The following is a 24,922-nucleotide window of genomic DNA, read 5'->3' as shown; positions in this document are numbered from 1 at the left end:
TATGCATGCCCAGTGATGCCTTACGGTGTGGTTAGAATAAAGCTATTTTGGCCTGGGAATGGTATGCCAAGGGGGAGCTGTGAGCAGCGTCTCTCTTTACTGTTGGTGTGGAAATATAAGTAAAGGAGGGTATGGAAATATTGACAGAACGGTAAGAGAGCAATAGCAATGCTGTAATTAGGAAGCCAGAGTCTGTCAGAAAGATTGTTCACCCAAATGCTAATTAACCCATGAAGTAAGTGAACAAGGAGAATAATTGAAGCGTGGGACAATAGTAAATTACAGAGACTATTCCTGTGTAAAGAATGATGCATGCAGTTGACATCTTTTTTTAGTTTCTTTTTTGTCCTGCTTTGACTTAGAACTCTAGGGAAGAGTAAGCTTTACCTGGACATCTGCGTTCTTGCAGTTCCACAGGAACCAAGGGCATGAGAGCTGAGGAGGGAGTTTTACTCCTTCTTAAACGTTCTTTGAATAGGAATTTTAAATTCAACTTTTTTTTTTTTTCTTCTCTTTTTTAGGGAGGCGTGTATGGTATATAATATTTATATTAGAGCTGGATCCTTCACACAGCTGAAATTCTTCCTAATGACTTTGTGTCTGAGTAGGAATAGCCGTATACATTAGCTTTTGTGGGAAGGATGTGTATTACGTGGGGGGAATGTTTTGTTTCTGTTAGGAGCCTGATTCAAGACACCTTTACAAATCCACTGTTTTCACTTGTGGATGCTTTACTTACATAAGGCCTTAGTGCATGCTATAAACTTTCTCAAGATCCTGAAGGAACCAGGAAAGAACAAAAAATTTTTTTAAAGAAATCAAGAAATTGTGGCAGGTTGAATGCAGAGAAAATTATTTTAAATATATTTTTTTAGGTTTTAGTTGTTACTCCCTGGATCTCGTTCTGCTTTAGTTCTTACCTATTGCTGATGGAAGGTACCACGTGGTAGCTGTGATGTTATTTGTTTGGGGAAGGCAGGTGTCCTCTGTATTTTTGTGACCTTGCGTTTTCAGTTCCCTGTTTTAACAGTACTACTATTGCATACATGAAATGAATTCATTTCACATACTGATGTGTTGTAAGAGATATTAGAAAGCATGTGTAACTCTTCGTTCTCTTTTAAAGTTGTCACCAGTGTTAGTCAGGGAAGTTGTAGTTCCCCCTTTTCTTCCTTCCTACATTATCAAGTGTTTTTAAAAGCCTTTTAAAATATAAAATTATTTAAGCAATTAAAAATAGGATGGATGGTCTATTGTAAAAAAGAGCAGTGTGCTTAAATTGTGGTTAATAAAATGTATTACTCTTAGTTCCTAGTGGTAACATTATTTTACTCCAATACTTTTATTTACGTTGATTTCTGGAATCAAGTCATTTTAAAATTAGAAATGGAGATGGTTCTCTCTTAATTTCAGATTAGAAATAAAAATTGAAGTGCCTATGGTTTTGTGATTTATTTCACTTAATGACATACTTAATTTTGTAGGAGAGGCAAGGCTTTTTATACAAGGGCTTGTCCACAGTGCAAGCATACAAGTACTGATAGGTTTTTTCCTCATCATTTTACTGTTTTGACTTTCATTATGAGTACAGTGAACAGATGGAAATAGATTTCCCATGAAAGAGCTTTGCAGCTACACAAACTAATCTGTGCAGGCCCTCATTATATCTGTGCACAGTCACTCAGATTTCTTCCCTTGTGTTTTCACACTTATCTTTTTCCTTCACTCTGACAGCTCAGTTTAAAAGCTGTGTTTAATAATCTCCATCAGCCTGTCACACAGTCATATGCTTGGTTAAATTGCCCTTTTTGTGTTGTTTGGAACAGAAGAGAATACAGCTGAGAGAATACAATTGAATGGTTGCAAGTAAAATTTATTCACTTTTAGTTTATGTAACTGTAAGTAAAGAGAGAAATTTTAGTCTGTCAGTTGAGTTATTTTCCAATATGTGTTTTTTTGTAAATATGCCTGCATCTGTGTAGACATAAGAGCTGTTTCTCTGTTCATAAGTATGTCATTATTTATATGCATATATACTTATCCTTTAATCTTGTTTTTTAAGGCATGCAAGATCACGGAACTATGTTTCAGAATCTGATGTGTGCAAACTGGAATCCGTACCCTTGGATTTTGGTGACTACCATCCGTTAAAACCCATTACAGTGAGTTTCTTTTTGAGCATTTGGAAAATGCTCAAATCAAAACTGATTATGTTCCGCCCTTACTTCTGATCCTTCAAAATTGAAAGGCTTTGAAACTGGTGGTGGTACTAGCTGCCTTCTGTGTTAGTGGCCTTTTGTTCTAAAGGTATGAAGGTTTATTCTGTTGTTTGTCCTTTACAGAAATTTGCTGGTCCTGTTACGCATCAAAAATGGTCCCCAACTGACATAGCACCCCAGCTTGTGGGTTTTCTTGGTTGCATTAAATGCTGAATAATGGATAAGTTTGAAATCAAATTGTTGCATTACAAATAACCTGCATAATTGCTTGATGTAAGATTTGTTTTGGGTTAACTTCCAGTCAGCTGTATGCTTTAAAACATTTATCACTACTTTAATGTACGAGAGGCTTTTAAAAATGCGGATGTACAAAAAAAAAGCTTCAGAGAGATGATAGTCATACGCTAATGAATGATAAATGGACAGCAGCTTCTACTCGCGAAGGTCAGCAGGGAGGATAAGATGAAGTCCTTAAAAGTGGATTTGATGTTTAAGGCTTGTGTATTGCGAAGGAAAAGTAAAGATCAGACTGGCAGAGGAAATGAATAGCAAGAAAGAGGTTGCAAGAGAGCGAAGAAAACAAATAGTGAAGAGGTACTAGAAAGAAATTTAGAATGGATGTTCTTAGAGTTCTGTACACCCAGGACTGAGAAGAAGGAAAAAAAAAAAAAAAAAGTGATGGGAATGCTCCCAGACTCAGGGGGAAGAAGATGTGCTTCAATTTAAATGCCAATGCTGATTCCAAAGACTTTCTTGTAGGTGGGTCCTTGCTTTGTTGCAACAGTCCAGTGTGTGTAGTCCGTATTTTGATCTTTTATTGAAGGGAAGAAAGGGAAGACAATGACTTTTTGTTAAATGGTTTTGAACTTTTCTTCCAGGTTACTGAATCCAAGACCAAGAAAATGAGTCGGAAAGGAAGTACTTCATCTACTTCCTCTTCTTCTTCAAGTTCGATGATGGATCCATTGAGCAGTGTTTTGGATGGTACCGATCCCTTGTCGTTATTTGCAGCAGCTGCAGATCCTGTGATTACTACTGCTACCATGGTAATAACTAAAAATGTCAGAGTTATCTCAACTTCATAGAGCAAAATGACAAAGCCAGCTCTGGATAAAGTATATTTGTCTCACCAATTAGATGTTTAATGTAAATAGAAAATATATGGTATTAATAGAAGGAAGTATTTCCATTTACCTGTTTTATGTTGATGTATATTTATTTAAATAGTTTTTTTTTTTAATGTAGTAACTCATGGAACAGTCAGTAAGCACTCAAAATATCAAGCTGAACTTTATCAGTCTTTTTTTCTAGATTTGTATTTAACATTTGCACTCGTTCTCTCCTCATAGGATAATACACGAAAGAAACGAGATAAAGATGACAGCTCAGCAGTAGGAAGTGACTTTGAACCATGGTCAAGCAAACGTGGTGAAATCCTTGCTAGGTACACAACAACTGAGAAGCTCTCTATTGTAAGTGGCAGCTTCTCCAATTTTATTTATTTATACTAGACCTATAATGGATCTTGGATGCCGCTGTTCTGTGATTTTTGTCCTGAGTAAATTTTCTCCAAAATTTCGGTTTTAATGTTGTAGAAGGCTGTTCCACAAACTTCCACTTCTAATTTGTTGTTCAGACCAAAGGTCTGTTGATACTTAGGAGCTATCACTTTGTCTTTTCATAACAATAGAAATAACTTGTCTTATGTCCCTTTCTAAATTATTAGAGGCTTCATTAGCAATGTTATTACCCTGTGCATTCTTGGAATGCTAGCAAGAACATGTTTTCTAAAAGTCTGTGTTTTCTGTTTATTCACAGAACCTGTACATGGGATCCGAAAAAGGTAAACAGTTTCTTTATATCCAACAGTAAGAGTTTTTGCTTGAAGTAGGATACAAGTGACAGATTAGTAACCAGGAGTAGTTGAAATGTGGTTTCCACACATGCACGCCTACGCACCCTTCAGTATATGCTTGGATCTATGCTTTTTTGTGAATAAGTCATCTGGATTTTTACTTAAAACAATTACTGAAAATAAACCAACAAACCACCTTGTCTTGAGTTCCTGTAGGCTAATGAATTCCTGATTATGTGTTGTGGAAGGAAATAGAATTCACTGCCTTTCACTGTAGTTTAAAACTTTTTTTCCATTTCAAGTGAGTACTGATGATTTTTTGAGGATCATATTTATCAACTCTTCTGCTTGCTGGAAGGGAAGGCAAACAAATCCCGTGGGAACTTCTCAGTTATTTTTTTACATGAAAGTGAAATGATTTCAACTATATGCTGAGCGTTTGAAAAATAACCAGATCTTAAATTTTTCATTATATTTTCTAGTGAAGCAATTCTGAGTTATGTAGTCATAGCTGATTGCATATTAAATCAGAATATTTATGTATGAGTAAATGTGCAGCATTTAAGTTTCTGAATAAAATGAAATACTTCTTTGGATCGAGAATGGTCAAGAGCTGAAACAGGATGTCGAGAGAGGTTATAAAGTCACTATCCTTACATATCATTAATTTGACTGGATAACCTGCTATAACTTAAAGTTGGCCACAGACCTCCAGAGAGCTTTTCTGACCTAAATTATCCTATGGCTCTATCCAGTCGTTTTCTCCATACCAACAAAACTTACAAGAAAACCTCAAGCTGTAATTATATGTAGTTTTGATTACTTGTCATTCCATGTTCAAAGCAAATGTAGGTAGGATTAAATGTTTGTCTTCAAAGAATAGCTACCAAATGAATTCAACTACCTGGCTCCTGTCACATGGAAGTGTGAGTTTGTCAATCTCCTTCAGGTTTGTTTCCCTTCTGAAGTTCAAGTGAAACTAAAATATAGTCCCCTTACAGGAAAAGCTACCGCTACTGGCTCAGCAGTTTCTGAAAAAGTGAGAACTAGGTTAGAAGAGCTGGATGATCTGGAAGAGGTAAGAAAGGTTTTGGTCCAATTACGTTGCTGTTTGAAAAGTGAAATAAGCTGGTGAAATAAAAATCTTCTGTGAAACTTTTTAAGAAGGTCCTGAATCTGCATATGCTTATGCATTATTTAGATAAATCTATTCTCCACAGTAACTTCGATCTTTGTAGAATTTAGGCCAAATCACTCTATCTTGTATCACTAGAATTTGTGATCCAAAAATTCACCTTATCTGCCAATGTGAATTAACATTTGTACTGTTTATGGTCTGCAGCTGCTGTAAAACTTCATGAAGCCTAACATTCTGAACATTGGATAATTTTGTATGTTTCTAGGTTGCAGAAGCTGCATGTTGTCTACCTGAACATAATTATGTTGTGTTTACTTATTTAGTTGAAACACTGAGTATTCAAATTGTTCTCAAACTGCAGTATTTTTCTGAATAAGGCCGAAGTGTTGTGTAACTTATTTTCCTAAAACCTGAATCTGTAGGCTACTGCTACAGTTGCTTTGGATAATGTTTTGAAACTTCTTAACTAACTTCAGCTTGCCTTTTGCCTGAGCAGGCACAGTTCTAATAGTTAAGTTTCACAAATACAGGATTGGCTTCTTGGAGTAGAAAAATACAGAATCCCTTACTGTAAGGTAAGGTGTAGCCTTGTGTGAAACTGTAACCGCATTTGCATTTTCTCTCTTCATCTATGATTGTTTCTACTTATGGTTGTTTCTAGATATTCAGATATTATGAAGCCTGTTTTTGAAATACAGCTTGATAATAAATTAATCAGAATTTGTCCTAACAGTATTTTTTTTATTTTTTTTTAGTATCACTGGTACATTTACTGAAGACCATTACAAAGTTAAGAAGGGAAAGTGAGGGAATTCTCTAATAAGTTGTTTTTTTTCCACAGTGATTTGACTCTATAATAATGAATCTCTCCTTTCTTCTTCTTCTTCCTTCTCCCCCTCCTTTCCTCTCTTGTTAATTAGACTTGTGTTTTCTTGCAAGGGGTCACAAAAAGAGCTGTTGAACTTGACTCAGCAGGATTACATGAACCGAATCGAAGAACTCAACCAGTCTTTAAAGGATGCTTGGTCCTCTGATCAGAAAGTAAAAGCTCTGAAAATAGTCATTCAGGTCAGTGTTACGTTTTTGTAGTAATTGCAGCTTGCCACCTGCCTGCTCATTATTATCTCTTAGTGCTCTGTGGACATAATTGTTAAGGACATCATGTGGCAGTTCTGAGGATTTTGATTAGGGTATGTGGGGCAGAATTTCCATTAAAAAGAGTGGCCAAAAGACAGATGTGCAATTTTTACCCGATTAAAGAGAATTATAATAAATAACATGTTGTTGATACCAGCTTCTCTAGGACTTGGAATTTCCTTTCCTTTTCTCTTCTTCCCTACCCTAGGATGATAATGTCTTTTGGAATCGTCAGTGTTCCCCATTCAGATCTGATATAGGACCCTAGCAAAGTGCAGAAAACTCCTTGTTTGTTTGTTTGTTTAATCTTCTCCACAGTCTTCCTCTTCCTCTGTCTCATCTGAGGTCATGGACTGTGAGGGGGGTGCAGGGAGGAATGGGACAATTAAATGTTCTCTTGTTTGGCTTGGCCTTTAAAAGATGCCACAGGCAGAGTGCATCAGAGGACAGAGGAGATAATGACATCCTTAAAAGCTGTAAAACTGATGTAATGCTAATAGTCATCAAGAAGGGTTATATAAAATCAGGAGTTTTTTTTTCATGCTGGATACTCTTGTGAAAACTGTTAGCAGCAACTTCATCTTAAATTGTGGTAAAGACAATAAAAGAAATGACGTGTAAATAAAGGGAAGTCAGGAAATGATACGTAACCTAAAGTGTCTAATGTTCTATTGTAATATGATGAAGTCAGCAAATTATTCTGAAAAAGAATCATGTCATTGTGAAGTGTGTGAATACTTTAATGAAAGATAATAAAATGTTAGCAGTCTTTGGAGGAGGAAAAAAGAGACACAGAGGCACTGTATTTATGGTGCACTAATACATATGCATGTATACAGCATGCACTGATAATCTGCACGTTCATACTTTGTAAAATAATATTAAAAACGATGTGATTAATGTTTTTGAAATAACATTGTTTCTAGGATGGGGTTCAGTACTTCATTTTAGGAAAGTTGTATCAAAATTGCAGGTACTTCTTTCTGTGTATTGTTCACTCTGTGTTTGAATTTTGTACTGCAGATGCTCATCGTTAATTGAAAGACTGGTGAGAATGAAATAGGTGTTTGGGTAATTAGCATGAACACAAAAATCCTTCATAAAGGAGTCTCTATATAACTGATAGTTAATTCTATACTTATAAAGCAGGATAGAGTAGAAACCTGACAATTTTTCTTGTTGCTGCTGCTTCTTCGTAAGCTGCGTAATTTAAAAAATCCAGCATCCTCGTAGAAAGCTCAGTAGTTCCCTTGACGTCAGGCTGTGATTATACACGTAGTCTATCACTGTTAATGTCACATACTCATCAGTCTGCAATAGGAGGAGTAAGTTTAGCCTTTTTATATTTTGATTATTTTCAGAAATGCATACTGAGCTGGAAAAAGTAATTTAATTTGAATGCCAGGACTATCTTGATTTCAGAACTAATCATTGAATTACACGAGTTATTTGGCTATGGGGACAGAACCTTCATCCTCTCTGTGAGAGTTTTAAAGAGCTTGAGTGCAGAAGGAGTTCTGGTTATTAAGGCAGGATCTGAATTTATAGCACAGTAGCTACATGTGAATTCCTAAGTGCCTTTATACAAGATGCTTTACTTGTCAAGACAGAATAAGCTAAGCTACTTACTCAGAGTAAGCTGAAATAAGTTGATTATGTGTGTGAGCTCTAAAAACAGTGGTATGTGTTTGTGGGATAAGGAGGCACTAACCAGCGGCTGAATTGCCTTTCTGTCAGGGTGCCTCACTGACCACACAGCAGGAACGATTTTGCTCTGTGTGCAAGATGCAAATGCACTCACCTGTCTTTGTGGTGTGCTCCTGAGTTACTCCCTGATATTAAAGCAAAGAGACTAAGGGTGCCTGTCTTTGAAATAAGCTCAAATGTTATGATTTACTTGTTTTAAGAAAGCAGTTGTGGGATATCAGATTGCTTCCTGGATTTTTGGAATGCAGTGAAAACTTGCACTTTATTTACTTACCCATTAAAGCAGGGGCAGAGATGTCAGGGAATGCTGTACTTGGCAGTCTTAACTAGAGACCAGAGAAGACACTTTGGGCTCACGCAGGGATGAGGTGAAGCGCTCTCCCCCAGTTGTTTGCTTCTTCAGGCAGAAGCTGATTCTTGTGAACAAACTTCAGCCAAAGTTTGTGACTGCAGTTTAGTCTGCAGTTTTTGCATAACCTTGGAAAACAAGGTATAGCTTGAATAAATATCTTATAAATATCTTAATTTGTCACTGTGTGTTTTAAGTTCATGTGGTAAATTGACTTTTTCCTACCAGGACTTACATACAGCAGTGCTAGAACTAAATTGGCTGATCCATTTCAGATGTGACTTTGCACCAGCTGTCATCGTAGGCCAAGTGCCTCAGTCACGTTGTGTGCCCGGGTGTGGTGATTGATTAAATTCCTCCCTAGAGCTGACTATGGACCAAGTGGCTTGTTTCCAAAATGTTAAAAATCGTTATGGGAGCTGTAAAGATGTGTTTAAAAAGCTCATTAGCTAAACTTTTAAAAATTTTTCTTAGTTTATTCTATATCAAATTTTGTCTTTCGTATGGATGCTTAGGTCAAGGATAGGAAACTGAATAATACCCTTTAAAAAGTTGTTTTAGAGAAGTGCCTTTTTATGCTGCTTCTGGAAGAGAATTTGTCTTGTCTGAATGAATGCATGGGTCTGCAGGGTCAGCTGAAATTCTGCAGTATGGATTACCCTGTATAAAGGAAAAGCAGGTCTGTGACACTGTGCTGGAAATGAAGAATAACCTGAAAAATACAGAGTAGCATGATTCATTATGCTAGAGATTTTTGTGCTTTTTGCTGGATAATTCTTCATGTTGGTTCTTTCCGTCTGTAGGTATTAATTTGGTCCAGTCTGTGAGGAGTGAAAGCACAAACTTGAATTGTCCTCTAAATTTTTATTTTTTTTTCCCCTTGCAGTGTTCTAAGCTTCTTTCAGATACAACTGTAATCCAGTTTTATCCAAGTAAATTTGTTTTAATTACAGATATCCTTGATACTTTTGGTGAGTATCTAATTTACAAGACTTATTACACAATTGTTAATAATATGAAATAATGTTTTCGTAATTCTAGAAACCATTGAATAAAAAATACAAAATACCTTTGCTTTTCCAGTAATCTGCTATGCTTCTGTGTTCTTTTTTTGTTTTTGATGTAGTAAAAGTGCTGAAATAGCTGTTTTATAGTGAATATTTTCCAACATATATGCTTGGGAACCAGTGATACAAATGTGCTATACAATTGTTCAGAAACTTATAAGTGAAATCTTTAAAAATCAAAATACTTTTTGTAGCAGTTCTGTGTTTTGTGTGTTAGTGAACATCTAGAACAAAACTGTAGGAAAAAAAAAACACACATGATCTCTGAATTTCAATGTCTAAAATGCTATAGTTATTATGAAAATACTTTACTTTTGACAACCTCTTGACTCTCAATATTTCATTCTGTGTATTTGTCTGGAAGTTTTCTTTAGCTTAGTGGGGATTATGAAGTGATCTAAATGTAGTTACCAAATTATTTAATCTATTTAATGATCTTTTAGGTGAAATTGTCATTCAGCTCTGTCTGACTTCCTTGTTTTTCTGCTGTGTTACGGAAAAAATTTATGGTGGTATTCAAAGTTGAAGGGTATTAATGTTTAGCAGGATATGCTATGACATAGAACCAATTGTTTTTTCAGGGCTTGCTTCCTCTTTGTTCTTTCCTACTTTCAGCAAAGTTGCTGAAGATAACATAATATCCAAACCCTGCAAAGACAGGACACCAGCTGTCCTTCCCAGGCCTGGGAGAAACCTGACCTGTGTGATACTCTGCACTTTATGGAGCCAGATAACATTTTTTGTGTGTGCAAAGAGCTGAACTCAGACTATTAAGATTTCAGCTTCACTAGAGGGCAGCATGATGTTAACATTCTAAAAAGTTTTTTGTTTTTTTTTTTTTTTTCCTGATGATTTCAATGCATGCTGAAGAAAGAATCATCATTTAGTGTTTTTGCTGTTTAAAATTGGCTTATATTTTTTTCTTTCTTGAAACAGGTAAACTAGTGTATGAAAGAATTCTGTCAATGTGCATGGACAATCGTGTCTCTTTGTCAGGTAACTTTATTTCTAATGTGTGCTGCTGGAATAAATCATGTCTGAACTGATTTGAGGAAGAATTTGGGAAGAGGGAGGGAGCAGGCATTCACCGAGCTGGTGATCACTTTACTAAGCAAGTGTGATCTTTTGAGCTTGGGCCTTTTTCATGTTTTCTGTTGAAGTTCCAAAATAATATACAAGTGTAATTTGACAGTTACAGTACAAGTGTACAAGGAGAAACCTCTTTAGGAAGTCTTCTAAACATTCTATTGAAATATGGGCATGTCCTTGTATTGTGAAGTGTATTAAGTGCCTCATCCTGAAACACAGATTTTTTATTCTGTACTTGGCACTACAGCAGTAACATTAGGTTGCAGTTAAATCCATAGAATTTGAGCCAGAGCCTGAAAGCAACCAATATTGATGTTTGAAATAAACTTGCAGAAAATCCTTCAATTTAGCTGTTGTGGATCTGACAAACATTAATGAGGGCAGACAGTTCTTGTACCACAACCTAATTACTGAGCACAGCTCTGGAGAGTTGAGCTCATGCTGCAGCTGTAGAGCTGCCCAGGGCATTGCTGGTGGGAGCTTCTGGAGCAGCTATAGCAGTGAGAGGGAGAAGGAAGATCTCTGCTGTGCTTGCCGTGCGCATCTGTGTGAACGCCAGAACCCCAGGGGCTTTTAGGCTCAAGCTCCACATTGGTCAAGAACTCCTTTGGTCCTAGCTGAGGAAGAGCGACTTCCTATATTCAGTCTGCATCAGTAATGCAGCTTCTCTATAGTCTCGGAAGTGGAACACTTCTGTGTGGAACAGGGTGTTCTTACCTTCCAAGAGCAGGGATGGGACATCACTGGTTTCTAAATCTGCTTCAGAAGGAGTTTGTAAGCAGATACTCACAGCAGAAGCTGTTTGTGTAGCTTTAGCACTGAGAGAAGAGGGACTCAGCCTTCCCAACCATCCTGCTTCAGACCCATGTGGGTTACCAGAAGCCTGTTTTGCCTTCTGTTTCAGGCATCCTAGAGAAAGAGGAGGCAGTTTGCCATGCAACTGCATGCCCACCTGACCAGAGTGCTGTCCCCATAACCCATCTGTTCCTCCCTGGGATGGCAGCTTTTTCCTGCTGGCAGCTGATGTAATTAGTCCCGGAGCTCATGAGGAGACTGCACTGCAGTGCTAGGTGCTTAGTGAAAACAGCAAGTGTTCTCTCGGTGCTTAATATTGCCCACCCCTTCCAATATGGTTTCAAGTAATATTCTTTAAAAAATACATTAGACTTCTCAAGTAAATAATTAGAGTGCTTAAACCTCATCTACCATCTGTATATGTGTGCATTTGGTATAGATTACCTATGCGTTATTTTATAATTTCTGCTTTTATGGGGAGGCAGGGGTTAGATTTCTCAAGCAGCAGATCCAGGATTAGCTTTGGGTGCTTGACTTCAGTTTCTGATATGTTACTTAATGCAAGTTGTTTTTTCTAGCTGCCCGTATACTCAGTTCTTATTGCTGCAAGAGAAAGCTGAATCAAGCATATTACTTAGTTTATTTTGGTGTGCCTAATTTCTTGCTGAAAGGAAAGAGAGTACAATTTTAAATCTAGACTGAAAAGCAACTTGTTTCCAGAAGGAATGTACCTATTTCTGTTTTGTTTTTTTTTTTTCCCCAGATAATTTTTCTCCAGAGAGCGTTAATGATACTGCCAAAGAAACATGCTTAAACTGGTTTTTCAAAATTGCTTCCATCAGAGAACTCATTCCCAGATTGTATCCTTGTCAGTGAGACAGGTTTTTCATAGAGCTTTCCAAAAATGAATGTGTTTACTGTAGCAAAACTCACAGTAATCTGTTGTTTGTACTAACTTGGTTTTGTTTGTTTGGGGCTGCATGTTTTCCATTTAACTTTGAATCATGTTTAATAGGCAACTGAATGCTGAGTTACTGGCTCTGAACAGCATGGCGGTGGTAGAGTGGATGTGTGAAAGCTGGGAATAAATGAAAATCTTTTACACAAATTGTAAAGAATAACAGTGTAGTGAGGTTAATTACAGAAAGTCTTGAAGGAGTTTGTTCAGTATGTATTCAGTTTATAATTTTGGTATTGTGTTTTTAAATAGCATGTTTGTTAGCTTTGGTCCTTAACTTGGCTTCATTTTAGTTATGTGGAAGCAGCAATACTGAAGTGCAATAAGTTCCTATCCAAAACGTAAGAGTAAATGTTAATTGTGGGAAGGAAGTGAAGGGGCAGACATATAAGCTAATTTCAGAAGTTAAGCATGCAAATTCCATCATTGATAAGGTGTTAATAGGTCTGAGAAGAAGCAGTACTGAGGGGTTTTGAGTCTGTGGTGATAATTCCATGCAATATGGAATGTGGTACATGGACTGTGGTACAAATTGGAATGCAACAGTGCTTCTGGGTTTGGGATACGTGTATGATTGTGACATCCAGGTATTTGCAAATTAGAAACCAGTGGCTTCAGATGGTGGAGAGGAAAGCAAGATTGTTGAGATAAGTGAGGCAAAAAGAAGGAAGAGAAAACTGAAGGGAAAATATTGATGTGTCATATTAGTAGAGACAGAGTTGGAAGAACAATTTAGGAGCAATGAACCATTGTCTATTGAAAGTCTTGATATAAGCTTCTGTGTTGCCAAACAGTGTCAACTGCTGAGCTGAAAATGTTCCTTTGCATGTAATTGTCCTTTTTAGTTAAATTTTGAAACGAGTGTTGTAAGCCAAATTGCTGCTACAGTGACAACTTCATTATCACTGAAAGGCAGTTCTTGTACTGGAATTGATGGGCCTCATCTCCAGGTACTAGTACAGCTCTGTCAAAAAGAACCTGTGGAAAAATGGGATGTACAAGAACTTCTGCCAGTCCTTTAAATGGTTGCTTTTTTCACATTGAGTTTACAGCCCTTCCAGAGCTCTGCTGTCTCTCCGAACTAGAAGAGGCATTTCTCACTTGCACTTTTTGCAATCCAAGCATACAAGCTGGCTATCTGGGCAGCTCCTAATGGCAAATACTGTAGTTCAAATATAGGATATCTGTTAGTATTCACCTTAAATTTTATTTCCGAAATAAAATTTTGTGCTAATATGCTTCACCTTTGGTAGGTGTTCATGCTCAATTGTCAGTCTACTGAGTAGCTATTCAGGTCATCTGTCTGTGGTATAGTTTAGTTACTGGATGTTAAATCTGTTTTCATTTCTGAAAATCTTAACAGGGGGATTTCTGAGTGTCTTCCACGATTAACGTCTATGATTAGAGGAATTGGAGATCCACTGGTCGCAGTCTATGCAAGAGCATACCTTTGCAGGGTAGGCTACCATTTAGCACTTCAGATCTGTATCCAAGACTTAGTACAGCTAGCCCTGCTGCTAATGGGGGAAAAAAGAAGGAACTACCATTTTTATCTGAAGTAGTCAGAACCCTGTCTCTTCCTTCAGACAAACAAAAAAATATATATTCTCTTTGCTTTAATAATGGGGGAATCTTTCTTTAAGTATTTATAATATGTAAAAGGTAATTTTACATGCTGCTTATGCCTTTTTTTTTATCTTCAGGTAGGGCAAAAGCCAAGACATACTTACCCAAGAAGAGATCCTAAAATGATTCAAAGAGTCATCAGTAGTGGAAAAGTATTTGTGAAATACATTTTTGAAGTAGTGGCGATGATCTTAACTGTAACTGGAAAATATAAGGGCTGTTAATTGGCAATACTTGCACAAATTCAGCTGCCATTAAAAGTTGCAACAAATCTGTCCAGTGTTGATATATTTGGTATATCTGAATAAACTGTCCAGTATGCTTTTGGAATACTCTTCAGGGCTGCACATATGAATTCCTGCATTGGCAAGCAACTTCTATCTTCTGCTTTATTCTAAGACACGAGCTGCTTAATTCATTTGATTTTGAAATACAATAATGCCTGTATTTATTTTTTTTCTCATAGCCTAATCATTACTGCTACATAGCGCAAAGTTCCCAAAAGTTTTTATGAAACCGTTTATAAGCATAGTCTAGCTTTTATTACTCCTGATACAGGTAAAAGAGATGCATAGAAGAGTTAGGGCTACATAATTGCACTTACTATTAATATATTGTTAGTGTGGAAGAGCTTAGCATGCTCCTTTTTGTTCATAAAGATGAGCATACAAAATAAATAGTGAAAACTTTCTTGCAATAAAATACCAGCTGTTTAAATACTGGCTTTTCTTTAAAATAAGAAAACTTAATAGGAAGTTTTTCGATTGAAAGGCTTTTAATCTTTTGTATTCCAGGTACACACATTATATTAATACTTCCTACTGAAGATGGGGATTTTCACTGATTTTCTCCAGTGAAAATAGATTTTCAAAAATATAAATCCTTAAATAGGAAAACTGTAGTACAGACGTAAGTGATGTCTAAAGCCACAGCATTGTAAAATATGGCAATAAACGCTTGCGTGAAACCAGAGAACCAGTTCTGAGTGCAGTGAGGTGACATGTTTCTCTTTAGCCGCATAGTTTGAAAGGAAACGATACATAAAGCAAAGTGATAGGTGACTGTCTTGGGTTTGTGCCAGTAACCTGGGCTTCGTGATGAAGTGAGCTGGAATTGCAAACGTTCAGGGATCCCAAAAACTCAGATGTCTGAGTCTGATTGAAAAGAGGATCCTTAATCTGTTGAGATTTATTTATTTATTTAAGGCTGAACTGTAATTAACTTCTTGTATTATGCCATGTCTTCATTCTTTGAGAAGAGTTTTGTATGGATTTGTTCCATTTGCAGTTCCAGCTTTACTACACAGGCCTTGTATTTGTGTATAACAACATCCTTTATTATTTATCAGTACTATTTCTATATCTGTACTAATATTTTCATTTGAGATCTTTGATTCTGTGGAAAGAATGAAGCAATACAATGAATATAGGCTGTTGCAATGCAAGTACTAGTATTTCCTCACTGCTTATAGACACATGGAGTTGATGTTATGAGAACTTTGTTTAAATTCAGCTGTAATTACCTCAGAGTAGTTGCCAGTGGACTCGACTATAATAGCAAGCATGGAGATAATCAAAAGCATGTGATTCAATATTCAATATGTTTGTATTTTTGGTATATTCCTCTGGAAAATATATTTTGTCTTACAGTTGGAGGAGGAGCACGGGTGATAGATGCAAATAAAATCTTCCTCTTTTAATACAGGTTGGGATGGAAGTGGCACCTCAGCTCAAAGAAAGCCTTAACAAAAATTTCTTTGACTTTCTTCTAACGTTTAAACAAGTAAGCAATTGGTTTTTGTTTTCTGAATCACATAAAGATACTTCTTAACCAAACTACCATATAAATACTTTTCAAAAAAATCAAGTTCTTAAATTTAGATTTAGGGATATTCCTGTGCCCAGCTGTAGCACAGGAAGCGTTACATTCATGCTGGTTAAGTTTCGGCTGCTCTGTTTCTGTGCTTTAATAATGTATGCTATGAGCTTGATATTTTTCCCCAGCTAGCAAGGAATGCCTCAGATTGTCTATGCATCTTTATCATCGAATCAAAGAATCATTTAGGTTGGAAAAGGCTTTCAAGATCATCAAGTCTAACCATCAGTGTGAACTACCAAGTCCCATTGTTAAGCCATGTCCCTTAGAGACATGTGAATGTGGCACTTAAATACCTCCAGGGCTGGCAACTCCACCACTTCCCAGGGCAGCCTGTTCCAATACTTGACCACCATTATCTGTGAAAAAAATTCTTCCTAATATCCAGTCTAAACCTTGATTAGGAAAATATTCCTAGTATCCAATCTCACGACAAACAAGAACATTGTTTCAATTCGTAAGCAAAATTTGTCATAATTCTGATTAAGTACCAACTTCACTGCAATGTGTTTGTTGTTGTTGTTGTTTGTTTGTTTTATTTCAACAGATTCATGGGGACACAGTTCAGAATCAGCTGATAGTGCAGTGTGTGGAAATTCCTTTGTATTTGACTCTATACTCTCCTGCTATAGACTGGATTTTACAGTGTATTGCATACCGTGCTCCTGAGGTAAGTAAGTGTGCTAATGCTTGGTACTAATGGCAGTGTTACAGTAGAGAACTAGTTTTATTAAAGAGTTGATAAACTCATCCTATGTTTTTCCCCGCTGTTTAACTGCATAGTGCAAGAAGTGAAGCAATGCTTCGTAAAACTTAAGGACACTGAAAGCATCTGATGTAAACACCATGTATTTTGTGCTACAAATTCTTGGAGAAGGTGTCCAATGCAGAAGTATAAGTATTTAATATGAAACTGAAGTTTAGGCAACATAAGTGCCTTTTATTATAAATTGCAGAATTCTGTGGCAAAATGTGCTGAATCGTAAGTGACTCAACTTAAAATACCAACAGTAATTTCAATTTGACTGCTCAATTTTTTACTGCTACAATATTCAGGTTTGAGTTTTTGCTTTTGGAATGATAATATAGATTTTTTTAGAATTACAATATATATATATATATATATATATATATATATATATATATATATATATAAAACAACCCTTATCATACAATGCTTAAGCAGCTGAGGAAGAAAAACTTACGTATCTCAGTGGTATCAAATATTGAAATCTCTTTCTATCCTTTCTCTAACCCTTCTTTTTAAAATGAAAAATAAAAAATCTGTCAGTACTTATGCGAGTGTACAAGTTAGTATAAAGGGGCTGGATCTTACTGCTTGCTTTTCTCTTTTGTACATGAAGAATTTTTTTTTTCCCCAAAGCCCAAACTAGACCACTTTAAATTCATAGGCAGTATGTCTGTTTGTTTCTTGCTGTCCTTTAGGTAGTTTAATTTTTATTTCCTGAATTCATTAGTTTCTTCTGTCATGCAGATATAAAAATGATTTGAGTAAACTGTAGCTTCATAATTGTTTAACATAGTCAAGAGGCTATTTTAGTCTTAAGTCAGTCTTTTTCTGCATTCCACGGTAGAGAGTTTGTAATAGTCACCTCTTTTGCCAGAGGTAATTGACCTTGGTGGCAAATAGAAATCATTTTGAGAAATAGCACAGCTGAAGGGTTGCAAATTTGACTTCCATAAAATAGTGGTTTTGATTAAAATGTCACTGTACTCATTCCAGTAGATGTGTTTTATGTTGTAGTACACTGTTGTTTTCTTGTGCTGTAAATACAGGATAAGACAGGATTATTGGAATGAGTTGGGTTGGTAATTAAAACAGCTTTTAGTAGATTTTACTACAGTGATTAAAGCTGAATTTATTTATGAAATCTTACTAATTTTAGTAAGTAATTCTTACAGGTTCTGCTTACTGAGATGATGGAGAGATGCAAAAAACTGGGGAACAAGTAAGTATCATGTAATGCAGAAGATGTGAGTCTGTAATGAGTGCCCATGAGTCTCTGTAATAAAACTCTCTCCATTTTGAAAACATATCTTGGATGCACAGTGTAGCTTTTGTTCTTCCTATAGCTTACTAAATCATAATTATGAATGTCTATTTTCCAGAGATGAATTCTAAAGGATGGCAGATTACTTGTAGAGCAAAAGTTAAATTAATTTAACTCGGTTGCTGTCTCCTAAGCCAAAGTTTAGAATGCATAATGTGTTCTATATCAGCCGTGTCTCTGATTCCTGGTTATGCTTCATTTTTCTCTGATTTCCTTCCTTTCCTTCCCCCTTGCCTCCCCTGGTTACAGTTAGCCCATACATTCATTTTGGAGGGGAAGTTGTAAAGCAGCTGGCACCTTTGGAAGAATATTTAGATGACTGCTTTTTTCGAAACTAAAATTAGTACCCAAATGTCTCCTTGAAGTCTGTGTGCAGGCTAATCACATTAAGTGAATAATTCAGGAAGATTGAGAGTTTTGGATGTGCTTTCTGAGTTATGTGAATGTGATTTGGCCTGCTCATGAGCTAATCTCTGTTCATTTTACTTGGTAGGTAGGCAGAGTTCTATGAAAGTTTTCAGTTACTTTTTTTTTTTTTTTTTTGGGTATGCTTTGTACAGTCTAGTTGTGCAGTGGCTGAGGAACTAAATTATGTTAATCACTGAAAGAGGAGGAATTGCCAGCATTAGCATTCTGTGACTAAACTAAGGACTGGGGTAAAAGTGTGATTTTAAAAATGAAGGAAAGACTACTTTGTGGGAGCGTGTGAGTTTGAGTTTATTTTGTGTGTAACATCCACACAAAAATCATCCACATATTCTGCTGTATTAATTATTTGGTATAGGTGTTGATTTGTTTTGTGGAACACATCTTTAAATCAATTGTTAGCATCCTGTTCCAAAGATGGGCCAGGTGTCTCATCTTTGTGATCATTTGCTCTTTGAAGGAAGCACAGAATGATGAGTATAATGAGGTGTTTTGTTTTTTTTTTTTCCAATTAAATGTTTTTGGAATGTCTCTTATTGGAAAATTGAATAATCCAGTTGAGATGGTCTATAAAGTGTGATAGTTTTCTTTAAAATGGAGTTCTGTGGTTTTGTGTCTTCTTACGGCTGTCAAAATACCACAAAGCAAGTCACATCAGTTCATAAATCTTTAAATAATCTCAGTATGTTCCGAGAACCATGTTGCAGCCATCTAAGTGAAAAGTGACAGCCTGCTTGTCTATATTGCAAAGCATATACCTGGTGAACTCAAAGTACTTGTCTAATGAAAAAAAAATGCAAATTCTAGTCAGATTGCAATGGGACCGCTAATGCTCAGTCAAAAACAGAAGGGTTTCTGGGCTATTTTAAGTGCTCTGTACAATTTCCCTCAAGGTAAACTGCCTCAAATTCAGAGCATCTGCTTCAGAATAGTGAAGGACACAGCGTTGCTTGGATTGTGAGACAGCTTCTGTGCTAACTTGTGTCTGAGTTTGCCCAAAGGAATTGCCTTTTTGAATGATAGCAGATTGTGTTTCTTATATTTGCACAGTAGTATCAGTAAAGTGGGTTTTACAGTAATGAGTTGAATCTTCCATTTAAGTTTGGATCAATAGTAATACAAACATGAGTCTAAACAGTTTGTTATAAATATCTAAATATATCACTGCCAACTACTGTATAATTGCTGTTTGGATTTTTTTTTTAATCCTAACAGTGCTGCCACTAGAAAACTCACTTTTATAATGCATACTTTTTTTTTAATTCAGTGAGAAAAAGTTTAAATTAGAGTTTTGCCCTGCCCAAGAATACTGTACTGCCCAAGTACTGTAGTCAAAAAGGAGAATGGGTTTCAAGAACTTCTCATTGCTGTTGAACTGTATTGATTTGTCTTATGTTCATTGTAGTGCTCTGCTGTTGAATTCAGTAATGTCAGCCTTCAGAGCAGAGTTTATTGCTGCAAGGTCTATGGACTTCATTGGCATGATTAAAGAATGTGATGAATCTGGATTCCCAAAGGTAACTTTTCTCGGGTAATTTATAACACTTATTTTTTGTCTGGCTGAGTTATGATCTACTTCTGTCTTTTCTTTTACTTTCTTATCTGTACACTATTTATACTAGTTGCCTACATAAATTGCATGTTATTTAAATAAAGGGGATTCAAACAATCTTTCTGCATACTCTGCCTACTAGAGGAGTGTTGAACGAACATGCATTTTCTGCTTTAAATTTAAAATTTCTTATTATATTTCAGCACCTCCTCTTTCGCTCTTTGGGATTAAACTTGGCATTGGCTGATCCTCCTGAAAATGATCGCCTTCAAATATTAAATGAAGCCTGGAAGGTTATAACAAAGCTGAAGAACCCACAGGTGAGTTATTGACAGTTGTTTCACTACTGATCCTTTGTTCAGGGTAAAATTGTAGCCATTGTTCAGCAAGCTGTATATTTTGCATGGCATGATTTACGTTTTCTAGATGTGTAAAATTGCCAAAAAAAAAAAAAAATATGATACCTGGTAATATGTTTATATAATCCCTGCTTTTCTGACCTCTGCTTACAAACAAGCAGTGCAGTCGTGGAAGTTTGTCATTAGTGCTAAATCTTTAGGTCTGCATGAATCATACTTCAGGAGTAATTACTTTAAGTGTAATTTTTGCACATGTATTTCTTTCCTGTAAATATTGGTAGTCATTAGAGATGTGTATTTCTAGGATTATATCAACTGTGCTGAAGTGTGGGTGGAGTATACATGCAGACATTTTAAGGTAAGTGATAATTACTTTGCTTCCTCTGAAGGTTTTCTGATGCAGACGAAGTGCCTGTATTAGTAACGGTATTAAAAATGGAAAAGCTATGAGTATTTAAGATGTCTCTAGGACTTCTTTAGTGTACAAAAAATGCATTTCCTTTAATGAAAGATGAATAGGGACGAAGGATGTGGCTTTGAAGCAGTCTTTCTTGCCCTCAAACCCTGCATGGTATTTCTTACCTTTTATTGGACTAGTTTAAGTAACGATTTACTGGAACTATAGCTAAAATTCCTTGCTTAACTGGAGTTGTGTAGAAAGCTGATGCTTTGGCAAGTGGGAATAAACTATCTGATGATTTACGTGCTGATTTTGTTACTGTATTTTGTAACTCCTATTTTTCGCTGTACAGAAGCGAGAAGTCAATACAGTTTTGGCTGATATTATCAAACACATGACTCCTGATAGAGCGTTTGAAGATGCTTACCCACAGGTAAAGAACCTGTTTTTCCAAATCTGTAAAATCTGTGCATTTTCTTAGATCAAACTAATTCTTAAACATTTCTGATGTCTCTTAAAATAGTATAATTATTTTTAAAGGCTGTCTATGATTTGGGAAGCTTTTTTGAACAATATGATGTTGTGGTTTGTTACTCTTTTTCTCTCTCAGTCCAGGAAAAAAGGTTAAAACAATGATTTATGTATTTAGAAGTAGCAATATCTAATTCTCAAGTCAACAATATTATTCTACTGAAGAAAATCAGCAATCATGGCAGGCTGTGAGAACAGAAGTAAAACATAAATAATGATAAATCTATGTCTACTTCAGTGGATTTTAGTGTCCAGTTCTTGAGACTGTATGTCAGGTGAGATACCAATTAGTTGTAGAGGTTCTAGAAATGTTTTGTGGTTACTTGGAGAGTAGAAAAACTGCTTACAAAAGTAAATTTAACAAACTGTACTTCTTGTTTTAGTCAGTCGAACTGGAGAGGATGCAGATTATAAAACAGAAAAATCTTCCTAACTATAGAAAGTAAAGAACAAATAAAGCCTGGGTAGGCTGGTCATCCTCTCACTTCTTATGAGTTCTGAAGAGTATGCTGGAAAAACATCTGCTAGGAATAGCATAGCTGTAGTTGATCCTGCTTAGGGGAAAAGAAGTGGCATCAACGAACACTTGAAGTGTCTTCCAAACCTGTTTTCTATAAGTTATCAGAGAAGAATATGCTCTGGTTTAGATAGTTTTAATGTAACTTGTATTACAATCATTTTCCTTTTTTTTCCTTCTTTTTCTTTTTAGCTGCAGTCAATTATTCAGAAAGTTATTACCTATATCTATGATTTCTCTCTGCTTTTTTCAGTGGTAAGTAATGCTATGCTTAATAAAATTTTAGGAGGAACTATTTTCCACTGTTTTTGCAAGACAGCTAACCTGACTTGCATATATAAGTTGTTTTCAAATTAGCACAGCAAGAGGACTTTTTATCAAGTAGATAAGTGCAGAAACATCTTGGAAGCTCTGTGCTGCTTAATACCTCAATGTTCATTATTCTCATTTCACTTTTCCAATTTTCTACACTTTGTTGTTACAGCATAAGAGACAATCAGTGGGAAATAAAATACCATTTATTTGTGTATGTGTTTGTGTAATTGCTGATAACTGTTTCTATGTTCTATTATGGGGTTTAAGTTTGTTATTGAAACAAACTGAAAATTAGGTAAGAGAATGCATAAGAGGTAGGGAAAGGAAAGAAGACAGCAGGTATCAAATTGCTGAAACCAGCTGAAGAATAAAACTGAAGACTGACTGTGGCTTTGGAGTCAAGTCTTGTTCACAAGTTACTTAGATAATTCTGAAAAACTTACCTTCGCTATATTTTTCAGACAATATCCAAACTAAATATCTCAGTGTCTGAACAACCTCAGCCCATGTCTTTAAAGAAAATGCAAATGTCCTGGACCTTCATAAGTTGCCGTGGATACATCCACAATGGAAAACATGTGACCTGTTTTAATAACTAACATTTTTTTCCATAGATGTCTGAATTTCAAGTGATGTTAAGCTGTTTCAAGTGTATGACTGCTTTTTAATAATTTACAACATTTGGTTCGAATCGTTTTGTATTTTGTTTTGGATCGCTCCAATCAGTAAACTGGTAAAACCTTTCAGCCATCAGTGCTTTGCCATTTGTTTCCTCTTTCATGGAATGGAAAGATGGTTCTTCAAGATAAGTTACTGTCTTAAAAAAAAAAAAAAAAAAAAAGATTAAAATTATTTTCAATAAAACAGCCATGATTATAAAACTTATCCAAAATATTTATTCTTTTAATGTGTTTGTAAAAATAACTAATTTTACTTGTTTATGTATTTGTACTTCCAGGAGAAATTCTTGCCATTTCTGGATATGTTCCAGAAGGAGAATGTGAGAGTGGAGGTTTGCAAGTGCATTATGGAATCTTTTATTAAGTAAGTGGAGATTATTCAGATTAAATGCACTCTGGAGAATCTGGGCAATGGATTGAAAGATTGTTTGGGAAGATGGACTGAGCCAGTGTTTAGTTTACTCCACATAGCTTGTTGAGGATGTTCCAGTCTGTGGAGAAGGAAAAACAAAACAAACAAATAAAAAACCCACAGGTGTCTGTTTTGTTGATCTATTGATTGACTCCTTAACTGTTCACAATGAAAGCTGAAATTGAAGTAACGCATCGATGCTGACTTACTATTGACTAACAGATCAGTTGTCCCCTGAGCCTTTATCAATTTATCACTTTAGGTAGTCCATGAAACGTTTTTGTATTTCATCTGATATCACAGTGCAGAATTATTACCTTGGAGTAACAGAAGAAGAGGAGAGGAGAGACAGACTGTTGTTACAAGCTCCATTATATAGAAAAAATGGTTATTTCCCCAGTTGAAAATGAATTTCAAAGATGAGACTTCATCTTCAAATATTGTAAAAGTCAAGCGGTCTTCTTCAATTAATTTTGAAAAAAAAATATTCTTTATCACCTTTTTGTTTTTAAATAACAAAATTGCAGGCAGATGCTGAATTACAGTGATCCAATCTCTCACACTGAATTGAGTTCTACTTTTTTTAAAAAAAAAAAAAAAAAGCATCTTTGTACATTCCAAGTATTCTTTTTTTCTGTGTTGTGTTTTTTTTTTTTTTTTTTTTTTTTTCCATCATTTGTAAGTTTGGGAAATATGAAGACAATCATTTTCTGCCCTACATAGAACTGGTGTAACACAGTCTCAGTAGATGATCAAGTTTTCGTTAGCAGAAACTTTATAAGGAAATAGCCTTTTAGCAAAAACCTGCAGCATTCAACTGTGAGAAGTACAATCAAAAATTGCTCTAAATAGCAGAAAAGGCACAGAGAATGTCAAATGCTGTGCAGGTTCTTTAGGGGGTTAAATGCTCAGTATATGAACAGACACACTGGTCATTGATTCCTTCAGTCCTGTCTTCCATGTGGTAGAAGTTTAAATTTGCGATAAACGGTTCTAGTCAAAAAGAGGGAAACCTCCTCCTGAGTTTTACACATTTTTGATGTTCCTCTTCAAGCACCTAAGTTGAAAAGCTTTTAATACTAGGTATCCAAAGAGCCTTTTTTGTGTATGGAAAACAAGTACTTATACTTAGGTGTTACTTGCTACCACCAAGGTACCAAATAAGCGAGCACAGGCACTTGACTGCCATGTTATGCATCTACTCCGTTTGTCTAAATGTTTAGCTATGCTTTTGGGTTTGGTGGTTGTATGCATATATTTTGATGAGATCCCCCACTGAGTCTTCTCATCTTAGTAGTGCACTTGTACCTCTGGACTTAAGCATGACACTTATCCATCCTGTCTGTTCATCAATAGCTGAGAAACTATATTTTTTGGTAGATCTAGGAATGTTTTGTTTTGACATTCTTAGATTGATTCAACTTATCACGTCTAGCTTGTTGTGTCCCTTAACAAGTTAGATTCCATGGCTTGGCAGTAAACCTCCATGTATTAAGGTAAAATTTCTTGACTGGTTTTAATTGGAACTCTACGTTTGTTAACCATGTGATCTTTGAATTCCTGAAGGCTAGAAAAAAAGGAATATAAAACTTCTGTAGATTGTTAGTGTCTTACAGCATTGCTGGTAGGAATTACTCGTTCAGTGGGTGTGCTATTCATTGTTTTTCATTTTGACAGTGTGGGATTTTTCATCACTTTTTCTAAAACATTTTACAGGCATCAGCAGGAATCTACAAAGGATCCTGTTATACTCAATGCTCTTCTGCATATCTGCAAGACAATGCATGACTCTGTGAAGTAAGATTAACTTTACTCATATTAATAACTATCATTTATGCAAAGT

At 35.8% G+C, this 24,922-nt stretch overlaps 1 protein-coding gene across 3 annotated transcripts in view; it reads left to right on the top strand.

Annotated features, from left to right (window-relative positions):
• VPS35L (VPS35 endosomal protein sorting factor like) overlaps positions 1–24,922 on the top strand; it is a 55,913-nt gene that overhangs the window by 1,594 nt on the left and 29,397 nt on the right. For 2 of the 3 annotated variants that reach the window (XM_084536650.1, XM_084536649.1), the window contains exons 2-22: positions 2,063–2,162; positions 3,098–3,265; positions 3,569–3,691; positions 4,038–4,062; positions 5,076–5,152; positions 6,152–6,280; positions 9,292–9,376; positions 10,409–10,468; positions 12,120–12,216; positions 12,608–12,655; positions 13,678–13,771; positions 15,645–15,722; positions 16,363–16,485; positions 17,739–17,785; positions 19,719–19,830; positions 20,069–20,185; positions 20,529–20,582; positions 20,977–21,057; positions 21,865–21,927; positions 22,946–23,031; positions 24,796–24,876. In XM_084536650.1, coding sequence (XP_084392776.1) covers positions 3,122–3,265; positions 3,569–3,691; positions 4,038–4,062; positions 5,076–5,152; positions 6,152–6,280; positions 9,292–9,376; positions 10,409–10,468; positions 12,120–12,216; positions 12,608–12,655; positions 13,678–13,771; positions 15,645–15,722; positions 16,363–16,485; positions 17,739–17,785; positions 19,719–19,830; positions 20,069–20,185; positions 20,529–20,582; positions 20,977–21,057; positions 21,865–21,927; positions 22,946–23,031; positions 24,796–24,876 — 1,724 coding nt within the window. In that variant the 5' untranslated portion in view covers positions 2,063–2,162; positions 3,098–3,121. The other variant, XM_084536651.1, reaches the window with a different exon arrangement.

This window comes from Aythya ferina, assembly GCF_964211825.1.
Source record: "Aythya ferina genome assembly, chromosome: 15".
In the NCBI taxonomy this organism is placed as follows: domain Eukaryota; kingdom Metazoa; phylum Chordata; class Aves; order Anseriformes; family Anatidae; genus Aythya; species Aythya ferina.
This window is presented reverse-complemented; position numbering and strand designations above follow the sequence as displayed.